The sequence below is a fragment of the Balaenoptera ricei genome, chromosome 6, assembly GCF_028023285.1.
Source record: "Balaenoptera ricei isolate mBalRic1 chromosome 6, mBalRic1.hap2, whole genome shotgun sequence".
Taxonomy (NCBI): Eukaryota; Metazoa; Chordata; class Mammalia; order Artiodactyla; family Balaenopteridae; genus Balaenoptera; species Balaenoptera ricei.
In genome coordinates, this window is record NC_082644.1 from 102,724,601 (window position 1) to 102,746,562 (window position 21,962).

Here is a 21,962-nt window from a genome sequence, read left to right on the forward strand (position 1 = left end):
CATGGAACCACCTGCACTTCCTCAAATATTCCATGCTGTCTCTGGCTTTGGCCTGGATACCCTCTCCCATCCCTTTCCCAACCTCCTCCAAGAGCCATCCCAGTCTTTCCTGCTGTCTCTGTGCTTCCATAGCCCCTTGGGGTGGTGGTGGGTCGGTGGGAGATTGACATGGGCCCCTTACTTGGTTCTCTCACCCAGAGACCCAGCGCCTTCGGGGAAAGACATGTGTCTTGCCACCGTTTGGCTCCGGTGCCCCACACAGGCCCTGGCACAGGACTGGGGCTCTGTAGGTATTTGCTGAGTATCTCTGGGGGTTGGGGTGGGGGTGGAGGTGAGTAAGCCAGGGACACAATCCTAATGAGCCAAAGCAGAGCCTGCCCGGGGCCATGACAGCAGTGCAGGCCAGGCATTGGCGGGAGAGCAGAGAGCCCTCTAGCCAGGGTATCCCAGGGACCATTTAACTGGGCTCCAAGAGATGGGCAGGAAGTGGACTTGGTTGAGATAATAAGGTTGAGACAATAAGGTTGAGATAATAAATGAGACAGTGCATGTGCACACATCTGGATCAGGGAGAGAAAGAGGGTGTCAAGTGGGAAGGGAGTGGTGGTGGAACTCACAGGAGAACTGGATCTTGAGCAGAGAGCCCCGGGGTGGGGTAGGAGAGGCCCATGGGGCCGCGCTCACTTTCTGACGGAGGCATCAGTCACCACAGGGGCGGGAAGAGACTGGGGAAACTTCTGTTCTCCACTCGCATGGCTTTCAGATGAGAATAAGGCTGGAGGTGTAGAAGGGGTCTTTGGGGCGGTGGGGTTGGGGGCAGAGACTGCAAGTCCAGGCCCCCCATGCACACGGAAGACCCGAGAGGAGAAGGGGCTTGGCGAGGTGGTGACGGAGGGCACAGTACTGGAAACCCAGACCTTGGGAGCTGCTTCCCCTGCCTGGTGAGAAGCTGGTCATCCAGGAGGGTGGTGGGCATCTCAGCAGGCTCCAAAGGCCAGGCCTGAGGGCATGTTCTTCTGACTTAGCCAGGTGACATTGCCAAGAGTAGGGAAGGTTTCTAAGAGGGGTCCCCTCTCTCTCACTCCTCAGGGCTTCCTCTTCCCTGCGTGTAGGTGAGCTGCTTCTCCTCTCTGCCTCAGTACTGCTTTCAGTACAATGGGTATGCTCCCTGCTGTGGTGTGTTGCCTGCCTTCTTGAGCCCCTGACAGATCAGTGAGTTGTTGTGTGATTCTTTAGGGACAGAGAATTTTCAGTCTGCAGTCAAATTCCTCCTCCTTCCACTCTCTCCTCCTGCAGTTGGGCCTCTGTTCATAGGGAGCATGAACGGGTAGCTGACTCTAGCAGGCTTGTCAGCTGCCCAGCCTGGACCAGGGGCTGCCGAGGTCCTGCCTCTTCTGCATGGGCTCCATTGCAAAGGGAGCACCATGTATTGGAACTGGTACCAAACTAGGTTCTGGTCTGGATTCTAGTCCTGATTCTGTTGTGTGACCTTGGGCATATTGCCTCCCTTCCCTGGGCTTTAGTCACCTCGTCTGTTAATGGAGGCAGCTCCCAGAATTTTCTGGGGAGTCAAAAAAAGGTCAAGATGCCTGGGCCCTACTTCTGGGGACTCTTATCCAGTAGGTCTGGCACTGGGCCCAGATATAGATATTTTTTAAATGTTCCACAGGTGATTCTAAAGTATATCTCTCTGTTGAGAACCGATAGTCTGGATCAGTACTTTGCAAACTTTAATATGCAAATGAATCATCTGGGATCTTGGTTAAATGTGGGTTCTGATCCAGTAAGTGTGGACTGAGGCCTGAGATTCTGTATTTCATAGGAGCTCCTAGGTACTGCTGCTGCTGCTTCACACGTCCCACTTTGAGTAATAAGAATCTAGATGGTCTGTGAAGTTCATTGCATTGCCCATTCATTCATCCATCCATCCATTCATTCACTCATTCATCATCAACACGTAAAGTGGCGAGTGGGGAGAGGTGAGGCTAGAGGGAGAGACAAAGCCCAGCGTCTTCCAGGGCTACAGAATTTGGGCTTTATCTGGAGGGCACTGGCGAGCCACGCCAAGGTTTTAAGCCGAGGAGTGACAGGGTCAGATTTGCATTTAGAAGACTCCTCTGACAGGGCACAGAGAAGGAGCAGAGGGGCGTGGACCACGGCTGGGAGGTCAGCATCAATCCCGGTGCGAGATGTCGTGGTCTTGAGGCAGGTGGTGGTAAGTGGAGATGGTGAGAGTGGATTCTTTTCTTCCTTTTTAATCAACTTTATTTTTCAGAGTAGTTTTAGGAATTGAGAGGAAAGTACAGAGAGTTCCCAATACTTCCTGTCCCTGCGCACACATAACCTCCCCCAGTGGAAAGATTCTTTAGATTTTACGAGAGACAATCAAGGAGGATTTGGTGATTGGCCGTGGGGTGGCAGTGAAGAGAGAACGATACCCAGGTCTCTGGTTCGGGCAGGCAGTGGCATCATTGATACAGAGACTCCGAGAGGAGGAATGGACTTGGGGGAAGGTCAGGAGTTCAGTTTGGGGTCCACTGACTCGGGAGCACTGGTGGGATATCTGGAAGGCGGTATCCATGTCCGTGCCTGGGCTCCAGCCACACGGGTGTCCTCTCTGTCCCCCAGGGTGCTCGCCTTCCTGGCTCGGGGCCTTTGCCTGTGCTGTTTGCTCCCTCATGAGCCCGCCCCTGCCCACTGAGCAGATTTCAGCCTCAGTGTCCTTCCACAGGGTGGCCCTTCCCACACGTCCCTTTATTCTCTCACGGGACCTTACAGTTTTCCTTCACTATGGATCGGTGTTTTTCATACTGTTTCTGTGGGTGATGACTTGGCTCATGCCAGGCCTTCCTCTCCAGCCTGTAAGCTCCATCAGGACAGGGATCACGTCTTTCTTATTCTTGTGTCCACAGAGCCTAGAACATTCTGAGAAAGGACAGGTCTGGGCTGGCAGCGGGGACTGGGTGTTGTCCATGACCAGATGGTATAGATGGTGCTTTTGTTGCCTGGGGAGTGGATGAGTGCTCGAGGGAGCGTGCGGGCCTGAGGTGAGAGAGGGGGCTGGAGCAGGTTCCAGCGAACAGGACACAGGCCGAGAGGCCCGCGATGCAGCGGAGAAGGGGGGTCATCGGCTAGTCGGAGGAAACCCAGGGAAGGAAATGTCAAAGCGGGGCCGCGCTGCGGTGGTTGCGGCTGCCGCCTGTGGAGGTTGCGGCTGCCGCCTGTGGAGTGCTTGTGGACCAGCACGGTGCCGAGCTCTGGGTGTACATCAGCTCATTCACTCCTTGCACAGCATCCTGTGTTACGGCTAAGGAAACTGGGGCCCAGAGAGGTTCCCCCCGAGGTCACCTAGCCAGTAAGTGTGAAGTGGGGATCAGTATCCAGCGCTCTCCCCACTGTAAGGTGCTGCCTCCGTTCTCCTGGACTTTGCCAAACTTGCTGCAGTGGGGGCAGGGAAGGAGGACAGCCTGGAGGCCCCTGTGGCAGGGCGGTGGCTTCAGCCTCTGGGTGACAAGAAGCCAGGCCTGAGGAGCTGGACGGAGGCTGGGCAGGGGTTCCTGGAAGCCGGCCTCCAGCCAGAGACCCAGAGGCATGCCGAACTTGAAGGAACAACCCCGTCTCAAAAGGCAAGCCTGGAGGTCAAATGGCCATGTGGGAATTCTAGTAGCCTTTCCCTTTCTCCGACGACTTTCCATTTCACAGAGCACTTTCCTGTCCTTTCTCAGGCTTGGTCCCCAGAAGTGATAGTCTGGGATCACACAGCTAGCAAATGATGGGGTCAGGATTCCAGCCCAGGTCTTCTGGCATTATGTCCAGGACTCTTTCCGAAAATCCTTTGTAAGGGCCACCCTGAGATGGAGGGAAACCCCAGTTCACCCCCCACCCCCTGACCTCCACCACCCCAGCCCAGCCCAGCCCAGTGCAGGAAGTGGTTTCTGAGGGCAGATGAGGAGCGCGGCATCTGTGGTAGATGTGATGAGTCATCTCAGAGTGCGAGCTGCAGGTTGACTCTGGGGTCAGCCGACCCGGCTCCACGGTTAGTAGTTGTGCGACATTGGGCAAGTTATTTACAGCAGTCTGCCGCCACCCTCAGCCCCAATAGCCCGTGGGGGTCTAGGGCCCAGGGGACGTAGCTGGTGTGAGTAGGCCTCTGGATGTCACACCTGTCACCCTTCCCCAGCCCGTTCCGAGCCCTGGATTGGATTGGGGAGAGGATTTGATTATGTCGTAAACAGAGGCTCCATTTAGAGGGCCTGGCTCATTTCCTGAGTGCTTCTAGCGGGCGAGACATGCACAGAATTAGCCCTGGTCCAGCCAAGCCAAAGAAGTGATGGATGGGAGAGATACGCACTCCCCGCAGAAGAGGGGCAGCTGCATGGAGCGCTCGGACCCAGGGCCCTGGGCCAGCAGGCTGGTCTCTGGGGCACCTTGGCTGGATTCTTGTCACTCCAAGCTGCTGTAACAGCTGCCTAACTGGGTGTCCCCAGCTGCCTGCACTTTCTCCATGAGAGCACTCACCACGCTCATTAAGACCAATTGTCTAACCTCTGTTTTTCTGCTCAACTGAGGGCAGGGACTGTGTCTGACTTGTCCTCTGCTGTCCCCACCCCGACCCCAGGGCCTAACTCAGTACTTGGAGAATGAATGACTGCGTGTATGCATGCATGTCCCAGTCCTCCCGCCACCCCCATGTCCTGCTCACACCACCCGGGGCAGTTTCACGAAGTGCGGCTCTGCCCTTGTCATTCCCTTGCTCACAGGACGATCCCGCACCCGGCATCCATTCTGTACTATGGCTCTCATCTTTATTTCTTTTCCTGTCCTAATTCTCCCACTTGCCACCCTCTCCCCCAAGGTTTCAGAGGCCCCCTCCCCCCCAGGTACCCGACACCACACTAGCTTTCCCAGGAACCCAGGCCTGACCGCACCGGCTCAGGTGCTCACACAAGCCCCGTCCAGGAGCACAGGATGGAACCGATGAGCTCTGGTCCGTGTTTGCCAGTGTCTGCCCTGTGGCAGATGGGCCTTGGTGAGGGGCCTCCAGCAGTGCTCACAGCCTGCTGCCCCTCCCTGTAGACCCCTGGGGCCCCAAACCGTTGTGTGTAGGGTCCAAGGAAGTGGGGAGAGACCGTTGGCCGGGAGGCAGGAGTCCTCATACTGAATCAGCCTCGGATTTCTTAGGTAATTCCCTTAGCCCCTGGGACCTCAGTTTCCCTATCTCTAAGATAAGCCTAGACTAATAATAGCTCCCACTTTATCAGATGCTTCTCTGGGGCTGGGCCCTGTGAAGAACACTAACTTAGTCCTGTGAGTCTGGTGTGATATCATGGCTCTGTTCCAGGTAAGGAAACGGGGCTGGGCTCGGAGAAGTCGGGAGGCTTGGCCATTTTCTTGCATGGCTGGGAAATGACACCGCTGGAATCAAAACCAAAGTCCACCTCAGGCGGTCTGAGCAGGAACCGCCGGGGCGCTCTGAGAGCCCTCGGTCCTGGGTGGTTTCTCGGCGTCCCTGGGGCGGGGGCCCTCTGGGGACAGAGGCACTTCCCCTCCTGGCTTTGTTTGGCTTGGCCTCGGTTTAGGGCAGGATTGGCAGAGGCAGGCTGACTTGCATTTCTGGTTTTGGGTCTGTTGCTGCACTTTCCCTAGGGGTGGGCGGGCGGGCTCAGCGCAGTCACTGCTGGTACAGGCCCCAGCCCCCCCCCCCCTGCAACCCCGAAAGGGGAAGTGCAGCCTGCTGCCCTCTCAGGGCCCAGTGCCAGGCCCCGAGGGCACCGATTGCTGCTTCCCTAGTCCATCCTTCCAGATGGAGGGGTCTGGCGGGGTGGGGAGGTGAGAGAATGTAGGGCACCAGGGAGCTGGCTGCTGAAGTTTGTTTTTCTTGAGGGAGAAGGCTCTCTGGTGGGTAGGGGACGGGCGGGGCACTGGGTGGCTCTGGGGACTGAGATCCGAAGTGGGCTTGGGAAGAAGGAGCCAGAGGCCAGGCTTTAACCCCAGCTTAGCCCTGGGTTTTTTGTTTGTTTGTTTGTTTTTAGCCTTGGGTTTATGGGCGCCTTTGGGCAAGTCCCTAGGTCACTGTCCAGGCTGGGCCCTCTGTCTTCCTGTCAGTTCAGTGGAGGGTCTCTCTGACCCCCTGGGAACAAACTAAGGTTCCCAGATGAGATTCCTGGATTGGGGCTCCTGGCATCACAATTGCCAACTTCGACTCTGGGAGTTTGACCGTTTGCTTCCAGGGGTCCATGGGAAAGATGTGTCACTGTTTGAGGTTCGTGACCATTGTTTTAATCACCATGACTACCACCACCATCATCCCATTTCAGAGCTTTGGACTTTTTATAGTCTACTCTCCTGGTGTGTCACTTGGGTACATTGGTTATCCCATTTCATAGGTGGAGAGCCTGAGGCCCAGAGGGTTTAGGGACTGGCTTATCCTGGCCCCGTTGTGTGATTCTAGGTTGGCCCCTGCTCCTTTCTGGGCCTCAGCCTTCCCATCTGTGCAGCAGAGATTTGGGCTCGCTGAAGTTCCAGGGTCTGAGGCAATGAGGTCCAAGGGGTTCCTGGGTGGAGTTGTCTTCATCCTGGAGCTGCAGGCAGGATTTCCAGGGCAGGAAGTCCTCCCGGTGAGTGGGCACCTGTCTTTGTCTGTGCCTGGGAACCAGACCCTGGCCACATGGTCCTAGAGTCCTCTGAGGCTTCCCCTCCTGGCTCAGCAACTCTCTCCGCACCCCACCGCCCAGGGTGGTGGATGGGGAGGACCTTTCACTGTCATCCTCCCAGGCGGTGCTCTTACCCGCACCGGGCTTTCACATCTGCTCTGGGGATCCCAGACGCCACTGTGACCTCTGACACGTGTGTGCAGCACCCTGCAGCTGCCCCGACCTGTGGCTGGGCCACTTATTCCCAGATGTGAGGCCTGGCTGGTCCAGGGCTTAAAAGAATTCCCAGCTGCAGGCATAGCCTTTCAGCCTCTGGCAGCTGTGCAGTGGTGCATAAGTCACTGCTCTCTGGGCTCATCTTCCTCATCCATCAAATGGACATTTGTGGTCTTTACAGTAAGACCTCTTTTTTTTTTTTTTAACTTTTTTTTCTTTTTTTAAAAAATTTATTTATTTATGGCTGTGTTGGGTCTTCGTTTCTGTGCGAGGGCTTTTCTCTAGTTGTGGCAAGCGGGGGCCACTCTTCATCGCGGTGCGCGGGCCTCTCACTATCGCAGCCTCTCTTGTTGCGGAGCACAGGCTCCAGATGCTCAGGCTCAGTAATTGTGGCTCATGGGCCCAGCTGCTCCGCGGCATGTGGGATCTTCCCAGACCAGGGCTCGAACCCGTGTCCCCTGCATTGGCAGGCAGATTCTCAACCACTGCGCCACCAGGGAAGCCCTACAGTAAGACCTCTTAACCTATGTGCTGAGGTATTTAGCCCTGAAATTTTCCACCTCTGCGTGTGTGTGCGCGCGCGTAACTCTATAGTTCCCAGGAATGTGTGGCATCTTTCTCTTTCATTAGTTCTAGGTGCTGTGGCCTCTTCATAGACGAAACCTGGGCTCTGAGTAGTTCTAGGTCCAGCATTCCAAGTCCTTAACTGTGATGAGGGACCCAACCTAGCCCAGGCCTGACCGACTTTCCCGTGTGGCTGTGACACTGAGACACCCCTGACTTTCTCTGAGCCCCAGTCTTCCTGTGAGATAGCTGCTTTTCAAACCCCATCAAGGGCACCATTTTTCCCTTTGCAAATGAAATCTGCAGGAACCCAGCAAAAACTCCAAGGGTTCTGAGGGTTGTGTGTGAGGCAGGAAATGCTTCCCTTTTTGTATGTGGAACTTCTGCGGTTCCTCCAAACACAGTTTCAAAAGCACTGGACGGATGATCCCTCAGTGAGGTTCCATGTGTCTGTGACATCTGTCTAGTCCAGGTGTGAGCAAATATTTTGAAGTTCTGGTTTTATTCCAGTTTATTAGTTTCAGAAAGATCTAAACATTCAGAGCAAGTTCTAATTTGAATGACTCACTAAGGTTTTTTAAAACCTTTGGTTCAGGTGGAAGATATCCTTTGGCTGGGTCCAGGATTCTCCCACTTGGTGATTGCTCTGGCTTGGGGCTTGGTTTGATTCTGGCCCATGAAGGCAAAGGCTGTCCGGCTCCTCATTTATTCACAGAGTGACTTACTCACAGAGGGACCATGACATTTCCCTTAGAGGGCCAGTGGGAAGATTACATAAGAGGGGTTTAATCTGCCATGGCCCCTGGCATATGGTAGGAGCCAGATAATGGTAACTAACCTCTCCCTCTTCTCCCTTAAATGACCAACCATGTTTTGATGGAGCAGAAGTTTCCAGCAAGGAAATAAGGGTGGGAGCCCATATTCAGTTAAGCCAAAGGGACTGTCAGGTTTCCATGTGGCACTTGGGCTTTCACAGTGTAGGGTGTGGGGTTTGGGTCACTGCTTGGTTTTGTTTCAATCTCTGTGACATTGGCTTGTGCACAGTAGCCTCCGCTTGTGAGCCTTCCTCATTTTCTCTTTATTTCACAGATGTTTGAGACCGAGGCAGATGAGAAGAGGGAGATGCCCTTGGAGGAAAGGAAGGGGCCGGGTGCCGAGGACCCCTCACCCAGCAAGGACCCCTCTCGTGGCCAGGATCCTCCTCCAGGACAAGACCTTCCACCCAAAGAGGACTCCTCTTCCAGCCAGGAACCTTCTGCTGGCCCAGAATCACCATCCAGCAAGGACTCACCTTCCTGCACAGAGTCTCCTGCGGGCCAGGAACCCTTGCCAAGCAAGGACTCCTCACCATGCCAGGAACACCCTACAGCCCCAGCCTTCTTTCCATGCCAGGACCTTCCTGCTGGGCAAGAACCCTCTCCCAGCCAAGACCCTCTAATCAGAAAAGACCTCCCTGACATCCAGGACCCCCCTGCCCAGGACCTTTCGCCCCGTCAAGACCTGCCCCCCAGCCAGGAACCCCTGGCAGCTGAGCCCCTTGCTAAGGAGACCACGAGCTCTGGGGATCCACCAGCAGCCACAGGAGACTCGCCTGTGGCCTCCAGGCCAAACTTCGTGATCCCCGAGGTCCGGCTGGATAGCACCTACAGTCAGAAGGCAGGGGCGGAGGGGGGCAGCTCGGGCGATGAGGAGGATGCAGAAGAGGCTGAGGAGGGTGAGGAGGGCGAGGAGGACGAGGACGAGGACACAAGTGATGACAACTATGGAGAGCGTGGTGAGGCCAAGCGCAGCAGCATGATCGAGACGGGCCAGGGTGCGGAGGGAGGCCTCTCGCTGCTCGTGCAGAACTCGCTGCGGCGCCGGACGCACAGCGAGGGCAGCCTGCTGCAGGAGGCCCGCGGGCCCTGCTTCGCCTCCGACACTACCTTGCACTGCTCAGATGGAGAGGGCACCGCGTCCACCTGGGCCATGCCTTCGCCCCGCACCCTCAAGAAGGAACTGGGCCGCAATGGTGGCTCAATGCACCACCTTTCCCTCTTCTTCACAGGACACAGGAAGGTAAGGGGGCCAAGGGTGGAGGGGGAGTGGGTACATGACAAGGTGGGGTGGAGGGAGCGTGCGTTCCAGGAGCTGCAGGGAAGGAGCCTTTGCTTTGTCCCGCCTCTGTTCTTCTGTCAGCCTTCCAATGAGCCTTCCATCTATTTGACAGAGGATAAAACTGAGGGTCAGAGGGACCAAGAAGGCAGAACCCGGACTTAAACCCAAGACTTTGTGACTCCAGATATCCTTACAGCTCCATTGTACTGGGGGAACCCACAGAAAGTAGAGCAGGTGTATTTGGATCTAAAAGATCCAACATCATAACTGGAGAAATAGTTATAATTTACACTTGGTCCAGGCCTAGCCAGACTAGAAATGTATCAGCCAACAAGCATGACAGCACATATTTCCTCTGTGCTGGCATTATTCTAAGCAATTTACAGGAACTCATTAACTCTCACAACAGCCCCGTGAGGTAGATACTGTTGTGAAGAAACTGAGGCACTGGGAGGGTATCTGATTTGCACCGGGTCGCACGATTTATAAAAGTCTGAATCAGAATTAGAATGTGGCTCCAGGGCTGGAGCTCTTAACCACTGTGCTCTTTGCCTCTTGCAAATATTTATAACTAGATGAATAAGTGTTTATTGATTTCCTGCTGTGTGCCAGGCCCTGTGCTCTGTGCCACAGCGTGGGCCACAGAAATGTGTGAGGCTGATCTCAGCCTGTGAGGAATGCTTTTTCTGTGTGGGCCCCGAAGGTGGCCTAACAGTGAAAAGATTGCATCATGGCCTTGAAGCCCGTTAGCCAGCTTGAGCCTGGGCTCTGTCCCTTACTAACTGTGTGGCCTTGGGTGAGTCACTCAGCTCTTCTGAGCCTTAGTGTCTTCTCTGAAAAGCAGAGATTAATAGCACTCACATCCCATGGTGGTTGAGGGTGAACCCAAAGGGTCCAGTGCCTGATGACATTCGTGCAGGCGCCAGGCGAATGCTGTGGAGGTGCTCACAGACAGTGTGGTGCAAGGTGTTGTTATGACAACTGTTGTGAGGCCAGGCAGGTGCAGATTCAGGGAGGAGAGACCCCAAGGGCCTAGGGGCACGAGGGAAGGCTTCTGGCAAAAGATGCTCCTCAGTGTGGCCTTGAAGGTTGGGCAGGTTTAGAATAAACAAAGAGAATGAGGTAGGCATTCTGTGAAAGACCATGACCAGGACAAAACTGTCTGTAGAAGTCAGTTTAGCTAGAACAAGGGATTTTTACAGTGCAGGGATGGTAGATGGGTGGCACTCATTCTGCCATTTCTGCCTCCAAACCCATGGCAGACATGACTAATGGATTCCAGCACATTTCCCCACCAAGTTGGGACGCAGCCTCAGAAACCTTCTTAGCTTCTCAGCCACTAGCAATAAGGCCGCTGGGCACGTGGGAGGACACCTTCTGCTGAAAGGCGGCTGGGCTGGAAGGGCCGGTTGGGGCCCTCCAGAAAAGGCCTTTGTGTCCAGGAATTGGAACTAAATCCCAAAGGAATGGGGACTGAATCTGTTTCCTCATCTGTAAGCACTTTGATGTGCTCCAAAATCACCAGGGGAATAGGTTATTTATTTATTTATTTTTTAACATCTTTATTGCAATATAATTGCTTTACAATGGTGTGTTAGTTTCTGCTTTATAACAAAGTGAATCAGCTATACATATACATATATCCCCATAGCTCCTCCCTCTTGAGTCTCCCTCCCACCCTCCCTATCCCACCCCTCTAGGTGGTCGCAAAGCACCGAGCTGATCTCCTTGTGCTATGCGGCTGCTTCCCACTAGCTAGCTATTTTATGTTTGGTAGTGTATATAAGTCCATGCCACTCTCTCACTTCGTCCCAGCTTACCCTTCCCCCTCCCCGTGTCCTCAAGTCCATTCTCTACGTTTGTGTCTTTATTCCTGTCCTGCCCCTAGGCTCTTCAGGACCATTTTTTTTTTTTTTTAGATTCCATATATATGTGTTAGCATATGGTGTTTGTTTTTCTCTTTCTGACTTACTTCACTCTGTATGACAGACTCTAGGTCCATCCACCTCACTACAAATAACTCAGTTTCGTTTCTTTTTATGGCTGAGTAATATTCCATTGTATATACGTGCCACATCTTCTTTATCCATTCATCTGTCAGTGGACACTTAGGTTGCTTCCATGTCCTGGCTATTGTAAATAGAGCTGCAGTGAACATTGTGCTACATGTCTCTTTTTGAATTATGGTTTTCTCAGGGTATATGCCCAGTAGTGGGATTGCTGGGTCATATGGTAGTTCTATTTTTAGTTTTTTAAGGAACCTCCAGACTGTTCTCCATAGTGGCTGTATCAGTTTACATTTCCACCAGCAGTGCAAGAGGGTTCCCTTTTCTCCACACCCTTTCCAGCATTTATTGTTTGTAGATTTTTTGATTATGGCCATTCTGACTGGTGTGAGGTGATACCTCATTGTGGTTTTGATTTGCATTTCTCTAATGATTAGTGATGTTGAGCATTCTTTCATGTGTTTGTTGGCAATCTGTATATCTTCTTTGGGGAATAGGTTATTAACATATAGATTTCTAAGTCCCCCTACCCCAGAATCTGGAATCAGATTTTCTGGAATCAGAATTTCCAGGGGGTGGTGCCCAGACCGTTATTTTTTATTTTTATTTTTTGGCTATGCTGCTAGACTTGCAGGATCTTTTTTTTTTTTTTTTTTTATAAATTTATTTACTCATTTATTTTGGCTGCGTTGGGTCTTTGTTGCTGTGCGCAGGCTGTCTCTAGTTGCAGCGAGCGGGGGCTACTCTTTGTTGCGGTGCGCGGGCTTCTCATTGCGGTGGCTTCTCTTGTTGAGGAGCACGGGCTCTAGGCTCCTGGGCTTCAGTAGTTGCAGCACGCAGGCTCAGTAGTTGTGGCTCGTGGGCTCTAGAGCACAGGCTCAGTAGTTATGGCGCGCGGGCTTAGTTGCTCCACGGCATGTGGGATCTTCCCGGACCAGGGCTCGAACCCGTGTCCCCTGCATTGGCAGGCAGATTCTTAACCACTGCGCCACCAGGGAAGTCCCAGACCTTGCATTTTAAACAAGCCCCTCAGGGATTGGAACGTTCCCCATCGTTTGAGTATCACCATCTTAGGCCATTTCTTGAGGCAGCTTCTATAGGAAAGAGTCCAGAACTCTCCTACTGAGGTGAGGCTTCAGGCTGACTCAGGCCAGGCCTGGACACTCTCCTCTGGAGGACGGCTGAAGTCTAAGGGCTTGCCACCTACCTTGCGCCTCCCAATTTCAGTGCCCCCACCAGACCCTTCCAAGTTATGTCCCCTGCCCCCCTTGCTCCAATACAAATATTTGTAGACAGATAAATTCACATACATTCTCATTTACATTTCTAGTTCCCTAAATCCATTGATCTCAGCTCCTATTTTGGGGCAGATACTTCCACCTGGTAGTCCAGCAGGCCTGGGCCAGCTCTCTCCTGTCTCCACTTCCTCCTTTGGGTGCCAAAGGTTCCCACTGGCATCCTCCCCTCCCTCACCCTCTTTTGGCCTGTTGCTTCCTTTCTTGGGCTTGAGTAACTAAGCTGGCAGGGACCTCAGAGGCTGCCACTAGCCCCTTGGTGGCTACCCTTCCAAGTGGCTTCTGCTTGCCAGGCCTCAAGTCCCTCATCATCGTTCATATCCTGCTCCCTCCGGACAGCCAACTTCAGTAAGAAGCTAACCCTTGTCAGGGGGAAGTGAAATCTAGGCTGGGCAGGTACCCTGGTCTCCCTCCATCCCTCACTGGCAGTGGGCCTTGGGCAAGTCCCTGCCCTTCTCTGTCCCTCAGTTTCCTCATCAGTAAAATAGGTATTATCAGTAAATAATATTGATACCTCCTTCATAGCGTTGCTGGGAAGATTAAAGAGCCTGACTCGGGTAAAGTGTTCAGATCAGTGCCTGGCACTCAGCACCTGCTAGGTGCTCCATAAATGGGAATCGTGTTGATGATGATGGTGATGATGATGGTGATGAAGAGGAGGAGGGGGAGGAGGATAGCAAGAGTAGTAACGGTTCTCCCAGCATTCACTAGGCGCCTCCAGCTCCCCGTTCTAACCTTCACAACACTGCCGCGAGCTGGAACCAGTTGTACTCATCTTACAGTGGGGAGCCTGAGGCCTAGGGAGAAGGGTTTGTCCCAGGCCACGTGATGATGGAGCTGGACAGTGGCCTCACCCTGTCCAGTTGTCTCTGGCTGTACCCCAGACCCTGCACACCTCTTGCTGGTGAGGGGCAGGGTGTGGGGGGATGGCAGCGGGGGGAGGCGACGGGTTTTCCTGTGACTTCCATCTTCCTGGCTTGGGCCTGGCTTTCCAGGGGGCGGTCCATGGATGCCAACAGATCACAGTTTCCAGGCAAGAGGTGAAGAGGAGAGGGGTGAGGTCTTCAGGCTGTGGAGTCAGACGGGCTGCATTCATGTTTCAACTCTGTTTCCTCCCTCCTGGTCCTGAGACCTAGGCCAAGTTATGTTTTTTTCTCTGAGCTTTAGTTTTCTCTTATAAAATGGGAATGCTAAGTCTTCATGGAGTTGTCCCAGGGCTTCAAGAAGATTGCAGCATGTTGACAGCTCTGTGCCCACAGTAGTGATCCTGTGATAGAATGAGACCCAGGAGGGCTAGACAGAGCTGGCGTGGCCTCAGGCCTGTCATTGTGCTGCTGTGTGGCTAAGCTGAGACTGGCCAGAGAGCATGCTGCCTATCACAGGGGTGACAGTCCCTATGTTACTCCTCGCCTCACCTGTCATTCCTCCCTCCTGTACACTGAGTGATTTCTGCTGTGTGTAGGACTGTCTGAACCAGACAGACCTGAGAGATGGTCCACTCGGCCACGATCATCTTATGGATGGGCTGCCTGAGGTCTAGAGAGGAAAAGATCCCCCAGGCTTATCCCGCGGGTCATTCCCTGAAGCTGGCCCCTTGTGCTGGGTTGAGTTGTCTCACAGTGCCCTCTGCTGCCAGACCCCCGCCTTGCCGGCTGCTCCCTGGAGGTCTGGCAGAGCAGATCCACGGGCCTGTGTCTGTCCTTTTCCTGGGAGCCGGGGGAGCTCCAAGAGTATCTGTGTCTCAGCCCACGATGCTGCCATTGAATTTCACCCCAGCCTGGCCTGGCTTGGCCCAGGATCACGGGTCATGCTTTGACAGTGAGGAGAAGAGGCCGTGGCCCCTTCCTGGCTGTGCTTCATTCTCCCCTTCTGCAGGAAACCGGCTTGGGCAGAGGCTGTCAGCCGAGGGTGCCAGCCCTGCTGCACTAAGCTTACCACCTAGGCTGCAGGTCAGACAAGAGGTGCCTTCCAGCTCCAAGACGTGGTAATACCTTCTAGCCTCCTATTTTTAAAAAGCCTAAAGGACTATTTCCTCTGTCTAAACAAATAAGTGTAGAGTTTAGCTCCAGTGTGTCTACAAGGTTCTTTGGGGTCTGCCAGGATAGGCTGGGTCAGAGAGAGCAGCCAGGCATGGCCAGGTGGCCCCAGAAGTCGGATCAGGACCAATAGGAGAAATCAGGTGAGGCCCTGCTCACAGAAAAGCCCTCAATCATGGGTGGGCTCTGGAGCCAGACCTGAAATTCTCTGCTACTGGCCAGCTCGGAGAGCCCAGGCAAGTTACTGGACTCCTCTGGGCCTCAGTTTCCTCAGCTGTAAACTGGGGAAAATAACAGCAAATAGCTCTTAGAATTGTTGAGAAGGTTAAATTAAAGTATGATATGGCACTTTAGCACATTGCCTGGCATATAGTAAATAACAGCAATAACCACCATAGCTTATAGTTATTGAGCACTTCCAGTACCAGGCACTTTCGCATGTGTTCATTAATCCTCATAACGGCCCTATGAGGTAGGTCCAATTATTATCCTCATCTTACAAATAAAGAAACTGAGGCACAGAGAAGGGATGTAATTTGGCTAAGGTCAATTAGCTAAGTGACTGAGCTAGGATTCAAATCCAGGCAGTTAATTTTTTTATTATTATTGTTTTTTAAAGTAAATTTATTTTATCTTTGGCTGTGTTGGGTCTTCGTTGCTGCGCGTGGGCTTTCTCTAGTTGCGGCGAGCGGGGGCTTCTCTTCTTTGCGGTGCGCGGGCTTCTCATTGTGGTGATTTCTCTTGTTGCAGAGCACAGGCTCTAGGCACGCGGGCTTCAGTAGTTGTGGCACACAGGCTCAGTAGTTGCGGCTTGCGGGCTCAGTTGCTCCGCGGCATGTGGGATCTTCCCGGACCAGGGCTCGAACCTGTGACCCCTGCATTGGCAGGCAGATTCTTAACCACTGTGCCACCAGGGAAGCCCCTCAAATCCAGGCAGTTTAGCATTTAACTCTTAACCATGACTATTATTATAGTTATAATTACAATACGAATTATAATTATTCTTCCAGTCCCTGGAGGTGGCCGGGGCGCTGGGCAGGCCCCAGGGATTTCTGTCTGGAGTGAAGGGAGGGCTGAGTGGTTCTGGGTTCGCCTCCATTCGCCTTTCAGCAGGGAGGGCCATGGAGCAGAGCAGGCAGTGGGGAGCAGATGGGAAGGAGCGGCCCCTTTGCGTGCTGGGCCCTGGGCAGGCCTCGCTGCAGCTCTTGGAGACAGGAGGCTTGGGAGCCACTCTGAGGCTGGAAGTCAGAACCCTGACTCTCTGTCTCAGTTTCTTCTCTTCCTGGCACACAGCACCCCTTGGTGTGTGGGTTTCGCTAGCCGCTTTGGGGGCCGACTCCCAGGGCTAGAGTTCCCTGGCCCCTCTGTCAGGCAGATTGGTGAAGGCCCGACCCTGGAGAAGATGACCCCCTCCCAGCAGTGGAAGGAAGAGCCCATTTCCCAGCAGTGCAGAGGCTGGGGGTGCCGGGCGGGGCGGGAGTGGTCCCCAGGCCCATTGTGTGGGGCCGATAAAGTGCGGAAGCTGAGGTTAAATGGGAGGAAGCCCAGTGCTGGCGGCCCTTTCCCACGGATGGGGGCTTCAGGCACGGCCCAGCCAGCCCAGCACAACTGTGACCTGCGTGCATGGGGTGACAGTGACAGCGTTCACTGGGCTGTGAATGCTGGTGGTCCCCGATTACTGAGGGCGCCCTGTGTGCCAGGTTGGGCCTTGGGGGCCCAGACTTTATCCTGGTGAATCTCTCAACAGTGGGTTGGGTGGCCGTCACCATGCCTCTGCTAGAGCTAAAGAAGCTGAAGCTGAGAGGCCAGGAAACGTCTCCAAAGTCAATGGCAGCAGGATCTATACCCAGGCCTGGCTGCAAGCTGTAGATCCGGAATCCCACACCACAGACGGGCGTGTGCCTGTGTGTGCACGTACGCACATGTTTACAACCTCGGTAGGGCAGCGTTCTCAGGAAAGAGGCAGCATTTCCCCTGAGTCTTTCATTGAAGGCATTCAAAATGTGCCGCATCCCCTGCATTTAACTAGCAGCATCCTCTGGCGGAGAAACACAGGCCCTGAATTCAGACACATCTAGATTCCAGCTGTCACTTAAAGGCTGTCACTTAAATCCTTGGACAGGTGACTTAACTTCTCTGAGGTTCTGTCTACTTTATGGACTTACTCTGAAGATTAATGAGATAGTGTCTGGATAATGCCCATTCTGAGGTCTGGCCTGTAGCATGAGCTCCATGAATGAAGCTGTAATTCATCCATCCATCCATCCGCGGGTGGTTGCACCACTGAGGCTGGTAGCTCCCCCCGCTGGCTATATCTGGATTAAGGCCACTTTTCTTGCCAGAATTGAGAACACAGTATTTAAAGGGTTAGCCCATCTTCTTTATTTTACAAATGAGGAAACTGAGGCCCAGGGTATGGCTCATGAGGAGTCCGAGCTGCGATTCACATCTGGGGGCCTTCTGTCTTATCTTAGGACATAGTGTCCAAGCCCAGCCTACCCTTAGCTCTACCTCCTCCAATATCTCAGAGCATTTCCTGTGCTCCCGCTCTGGAGTGGCACTGTGGGGGCCCTGGTTTCCCCTGGAGGAGGCTGGGCACGCACAGGCAGGGCGACAGAGGGCGGCCCCAGTAGAGCTGGTGGGAGCCTGGAGTGGTCTGGAGGAGGCGAGGAGTAGCAGACTGGGAGGAGGTAGAGACTGGGCAGAAGAGGAGAGAGCGTTCCAGGAAGGGGGCACAGCACAGGCAAGGGCAAGCAGGTGGGGGTGGGCTCAATGGAGCCCCGGGGAATAAAGGTGCAGGCCTTGGATCAAGCAGTGAGGCCTTCAAGACACATCATCCCCAGCCTGCTTTCCCTCTCTCTTGATTCATTCATTCATTTAACAAGTATTTCTTGAGCTCCTAATGTATATCAGGCCCAGTCAAGGTGACCTAGACAGAGGTGAAGGCAGACAGAGGCCCTGCTCTTGGGAACTCACAGTCCAGTAGAGGAGACAGATTTGGAAGAAGCCATGTTGGTTATAGTGGGGAACTCACAAGGGGTGAAGGGGGCACACCCTTGGTCTAGGGGTCAAGGAGGGCTTCCCAGGTGAGGAGGCATTTAAGCAGCTTACCCGAGGTCAGGTCTTTCCTGAGGCTGGGTCTTAGGAGGAGAGGGAGAGTCATAAAAGCATCCCCCATGGAAGGAATAGCACGTGCAAAGCCCGAGGTGAGGGGACCGGGCTGTGAAGACATTCCTTCTGGCTAGAGGGCAGTTTGAAGAGGTTGCTGGAGTAGGGGTCGGGCCAGAGAGATAACCAAAGGAGTTGTAACTGAGGTTGTTATGGAGCTTTCTGACCAGCTCCTAAGATGGTAGACCCTGCATGTCATGTCAGGGAGTTTGGACATTATCCTGAGGGTACTCGGGAGCCATGGAAAGCTATAAGGCAAGAGAGGTGCTCTCCTGTGTGATAATTTACTTAACACACTGCTGACCAATCCCAGGTCTCTTTAAAACCTCAGAATCCTGAGTTGGTTAGTCATTATGATCTCCATTTTGAAATTAAAAGCACTAGAGGCTCAGAGAGGGACAGCAAGTCACACAGTAGAACCTTCACTGAAGCTTCCTCTCCGGCCTGCCCTACCGCCATGAATGCTCTGTTTCTGGCTTCTCCCGCACAAGCCGTGTATCAAGAGGAGGCTCCTTTGGGTGGAGGCTCTGCTAAGCCAGCCGCACTCCATGAACAGATTGCTCGCTGTAGCGGGGTCTTCCTCCCTCCCCTGTTCTTCAAGGGGTGGGAGCATGGAGGTGGGGGTGGTTTGTAGGAGCTGCTGGGTCCCTGAGCCTCTCTTTGCTCAGGCAGCCGCCCCTGTGTACCCAGACTGCAACGTGTCTGTGTTTTCTCTGCAGATGAGCGGGGCTGACACAGCTGGGGACGATGATGATGCCTCCCGGAAGAGAAAGAGCAAAAACCTGTACGTTGGAAAGATCCCTGGTCCTCACCCTAGTGATGGGGGGGGGGGTTCCCTGCACCCCACTTCGTCCTCTGCCCTCTGGCTTATTCCCCATGCCCAGTGGCCTAGGGGTAGAGGCGGAGAGAAGGGGCTGAACCCAGTCCTGCCCCAGACAGACACCCGTGAACAACGGGATCTTGGGACTTAGCAGTGGCCCCAGGGTAAGGTCACCAGGGTCCTGAGCACCCACCACTGCCCTCAGCACCCACTCAGAGTGAGGCAAGGTGCTGATTTAGTATCTGGAAGCCACAGGGAACGAAGCAGAAGCAACCAACCAGGTTGCCCTGGCCCTGTCCAGCTGCTAAGCCAAGCAGCGGCCAAGTGACCACGACAAGTTCTTTGCTCCCTCTGAGAAGGGGCTGACCAGACTGGTCATGGGATTCCCCTTTCTCCTCTCGAGCTCTTGAATGCTAGCAGTCTTGGGCATTGCCAGAAGGGGGTGCTGCTGGCTCAGAGAGCAGATCCGGTACCTTTCTGGCCACGCCCCTCTCCCCCCTACCCCGCTCCCGCGACTATTTATACTTTCGATTCGATTCGGAGGTTTGTTAGAGGCGCTCATTCATTAACAGAGAGTGAGTGGTTTCTTCTCGGGTCTCTTTGTACCTCGGGCCCTGGAGACTGTGGGGGGCAGGGATGGGAGGAGGCAGTGAGGCACCTGGTGGCCCACAGAGGGAACCCCTCCCCCTCCAGGTCCTGTAGTGCCCACCATTATGCACCAGTTGGGCCCGGGGGTGTGGAGAACAGGAGTCCTTCCCGGATGCCTCCTGCAACCTTCTTCCCTGACCTCGACCTTGGCTGGGGTCCACTCCCTGGAAACTCTTTCCCCAGCTTCCCCTGCCCTCTCCAGTTTCCTGCAGCAACTGTAGGCTTCTCTCACTCTGCAGCCAGGAGCAGTCACACTTTCTAGGGAAGGTAAAATGCACAAACAAAAATAATTCTTTGCACCAACCATCCGGTCCAGGCAGCATCAGAGCTGCCGTGGGTGGTGCTCCCAGGGGTGGAGCAGTGGAGGGCAGCAGAGGGTGGGCATCCAGGGTGCTGGAGCTGCCCTGTTCCACCAACTCTAGCCTTCTTTCAAAGCGGGCGCTGCCTTTTGACCGCATGAAGTTCACATTCTTAAAAGCTTAGTCAAGGACTCTTAGAATCTGGGACGATAATAAAAATAACTCATGTTTATTGTGCTAGGCACTATTCTGTGTGCATTACATATATTATCTAATTTAACCTTTACCATAATTTTTATTTTACATTTCTTTTTTCTTATTTACTCTATTTTGCAAGTGAGTAAACTGAGGCAGAAAGAGGTTAAGTTACTTGTCCAAGGTCACAAAGCAAGGAAGTGGTAGAGTTGAGATCTGAAACCTGGCATGTTGGCTCTAAAAGTATATATAAATATACATATATTTTAAAATTTATTTATTTATTTATTTATTCAGAGCCTGTTGTTATTAATTAATTAATTAATTAATTTTTGGGGCCTTGCCGCGCTGCTTATGGGATCTTAGTTCCCTGACCAGGGATCTAACCCGGGCCCCCTGCAGTGGGAGCGCGGAGTCCTAACCACTGGACCACCAGGGAATTCCCATGGAACCTGTTATTTTTAAGCTTGGTGCAGAACACCCTGAAGGAAGTCCACAGCACCCCAGCTAAGTAGCCTTTGAGCCTCTAGTGACAGGAGTCCATTCCCCAGAGGGCACTCATTCCATCTTTTCATGGCTCTGATTGGAGGAAAGTGTTCCTTTAGCTTCCTCTTGTGGGTCCCTGTTCTGCTCTCTGGGCCCACGTGGGGACACATGAGGCACCTCTGAGCTCTGCCATCCTTTCTCGAGTTGCCCGTGTGGCAACCAGGGACTTCTGAGGACCTCTCCAGCTGTGCCTTGCAGCTGTGAGTCTGCCCAGCTGTGCATCTGGGAGGAAAGGCTTGGCTGGGCAGGGGCTTCAGCCTCCTCCAGCCACAGAGAAACACAGTGGTCTCTGAGCCAGCAAGGAGCCCAGGTGGATGGTGGCAGCCTGCAGGTTGGATCTCAGGCAAGCTTCTCCTGCTCCCTGGGAGCGGGCCAGGAGCAGGGGCTCTGAGACAGAGCACTGTGCCCCAGGAAGCCAGGCTCTCTCACTCCTAGCCACGCCAGGGCTCTCCGAGGGCCTTGGTCCTCACCAGTCCAGTCCCTGGACTCCTTGGCCTTATCTCATTGGCTTGGAATCTGCTAGAGCAGGATCCCAATCTCTAATCAGCTGTCCCAGACCCTCAGGACAAGTATGGATTAAGCCTGAGCGCTTTTGCCCCAGGCACTGTGCTAAAGCTTTCTGTGCATTTTCTCCTTGCCTCAAAACAACCCCAGCAGATGGTAGGTACTATTATCATCTGTGTTTAACAGATGAGAAAACTTGACATTCAGAGAGGTCAGGTAACTTGACAAAGGGCACACAGTTGGTAACTGCTGGAGTTGGGATTTGAACCCAAGACTGTCTTGCTGCCGCACTGTAGCTTTTAACCTCCACCCTGGACCACTTTCCTTCATTAAACAGGGTGTCCCATAGGTCTTAGTGCCCTTTGAAGCTTGAATAACTTCAGAAGTGGGCTCCCAATTTATAAAACACATTTGAGAATTCAATTATTCAAATTTCTTTTACACTTATTTAGCTTTGTGATTTTGATAACACATTTTTAATCTTACGCGTTTAATTTTTCGTTAAGTCAGCATTTTTCATCTGTAATCAGAAGGGCAGAGATCAAAAATAAAACAAAAAATTTATTACTCAAATGTCATAAGACTAAATATGCATGAAAAAATTAATTCATTTCAAATCATGTTTTTGAGAGTTTATAGGATTTGTACTTTTGAAGTTATTCAGGCTTAAAACTACTGAAACTTTGTGGGACATTCTGCATATTCATGGATGGATGTATCCAAAGCCAATGACAGGCTGAGCTGTCTTCTGGCAGGAACTATTCTCTAGGAGGTGCCCAGAGTAGGGGTCTAGGGACAAGGGGGAGGCAAACATGAGTATGAGACACTTAACCCCTTTCTTGCCAGCAGCTTGCCCAGGGCTGAAATCTGCCTGGGGGAATGGCAGGGCTAAAAATGGTTCTTGGCTAAAAATAG

At 53.2% G+C, this 21,962-nt stretch overlaps 1 protein-coding gene across 11 annotated transcripts in view; it reads left to right on the plus strand.

Annotated features, from left to right (window-relative positions):
• Positions 1 to 21,962, plus strand: part of RGS3 (regulator of G protein signaling 3) — a 130,137-nt gene that overhangs the window by 104,186 nt on the left and 3,989 nt on the right. For all 11 annotated transcript variants that reach the window (XM_059925384.1, XM_059925386.1, XM_059925385.1 and 8 more), the window contains 2 exons: positions 8,523 to 9,491; positions 18,755 to 18,819. In XM_059925384.1, coding sequence (XP_059781367.1) covers positions 8,523 to 9,491; positions 18,755 to 18,819 — 1,034 coding nt within the window. The remainder of the gene's footprint in view (positions 1 to 8,522; positions 9,492 to 18,754; positions 18,820 to 21,962) is intronic.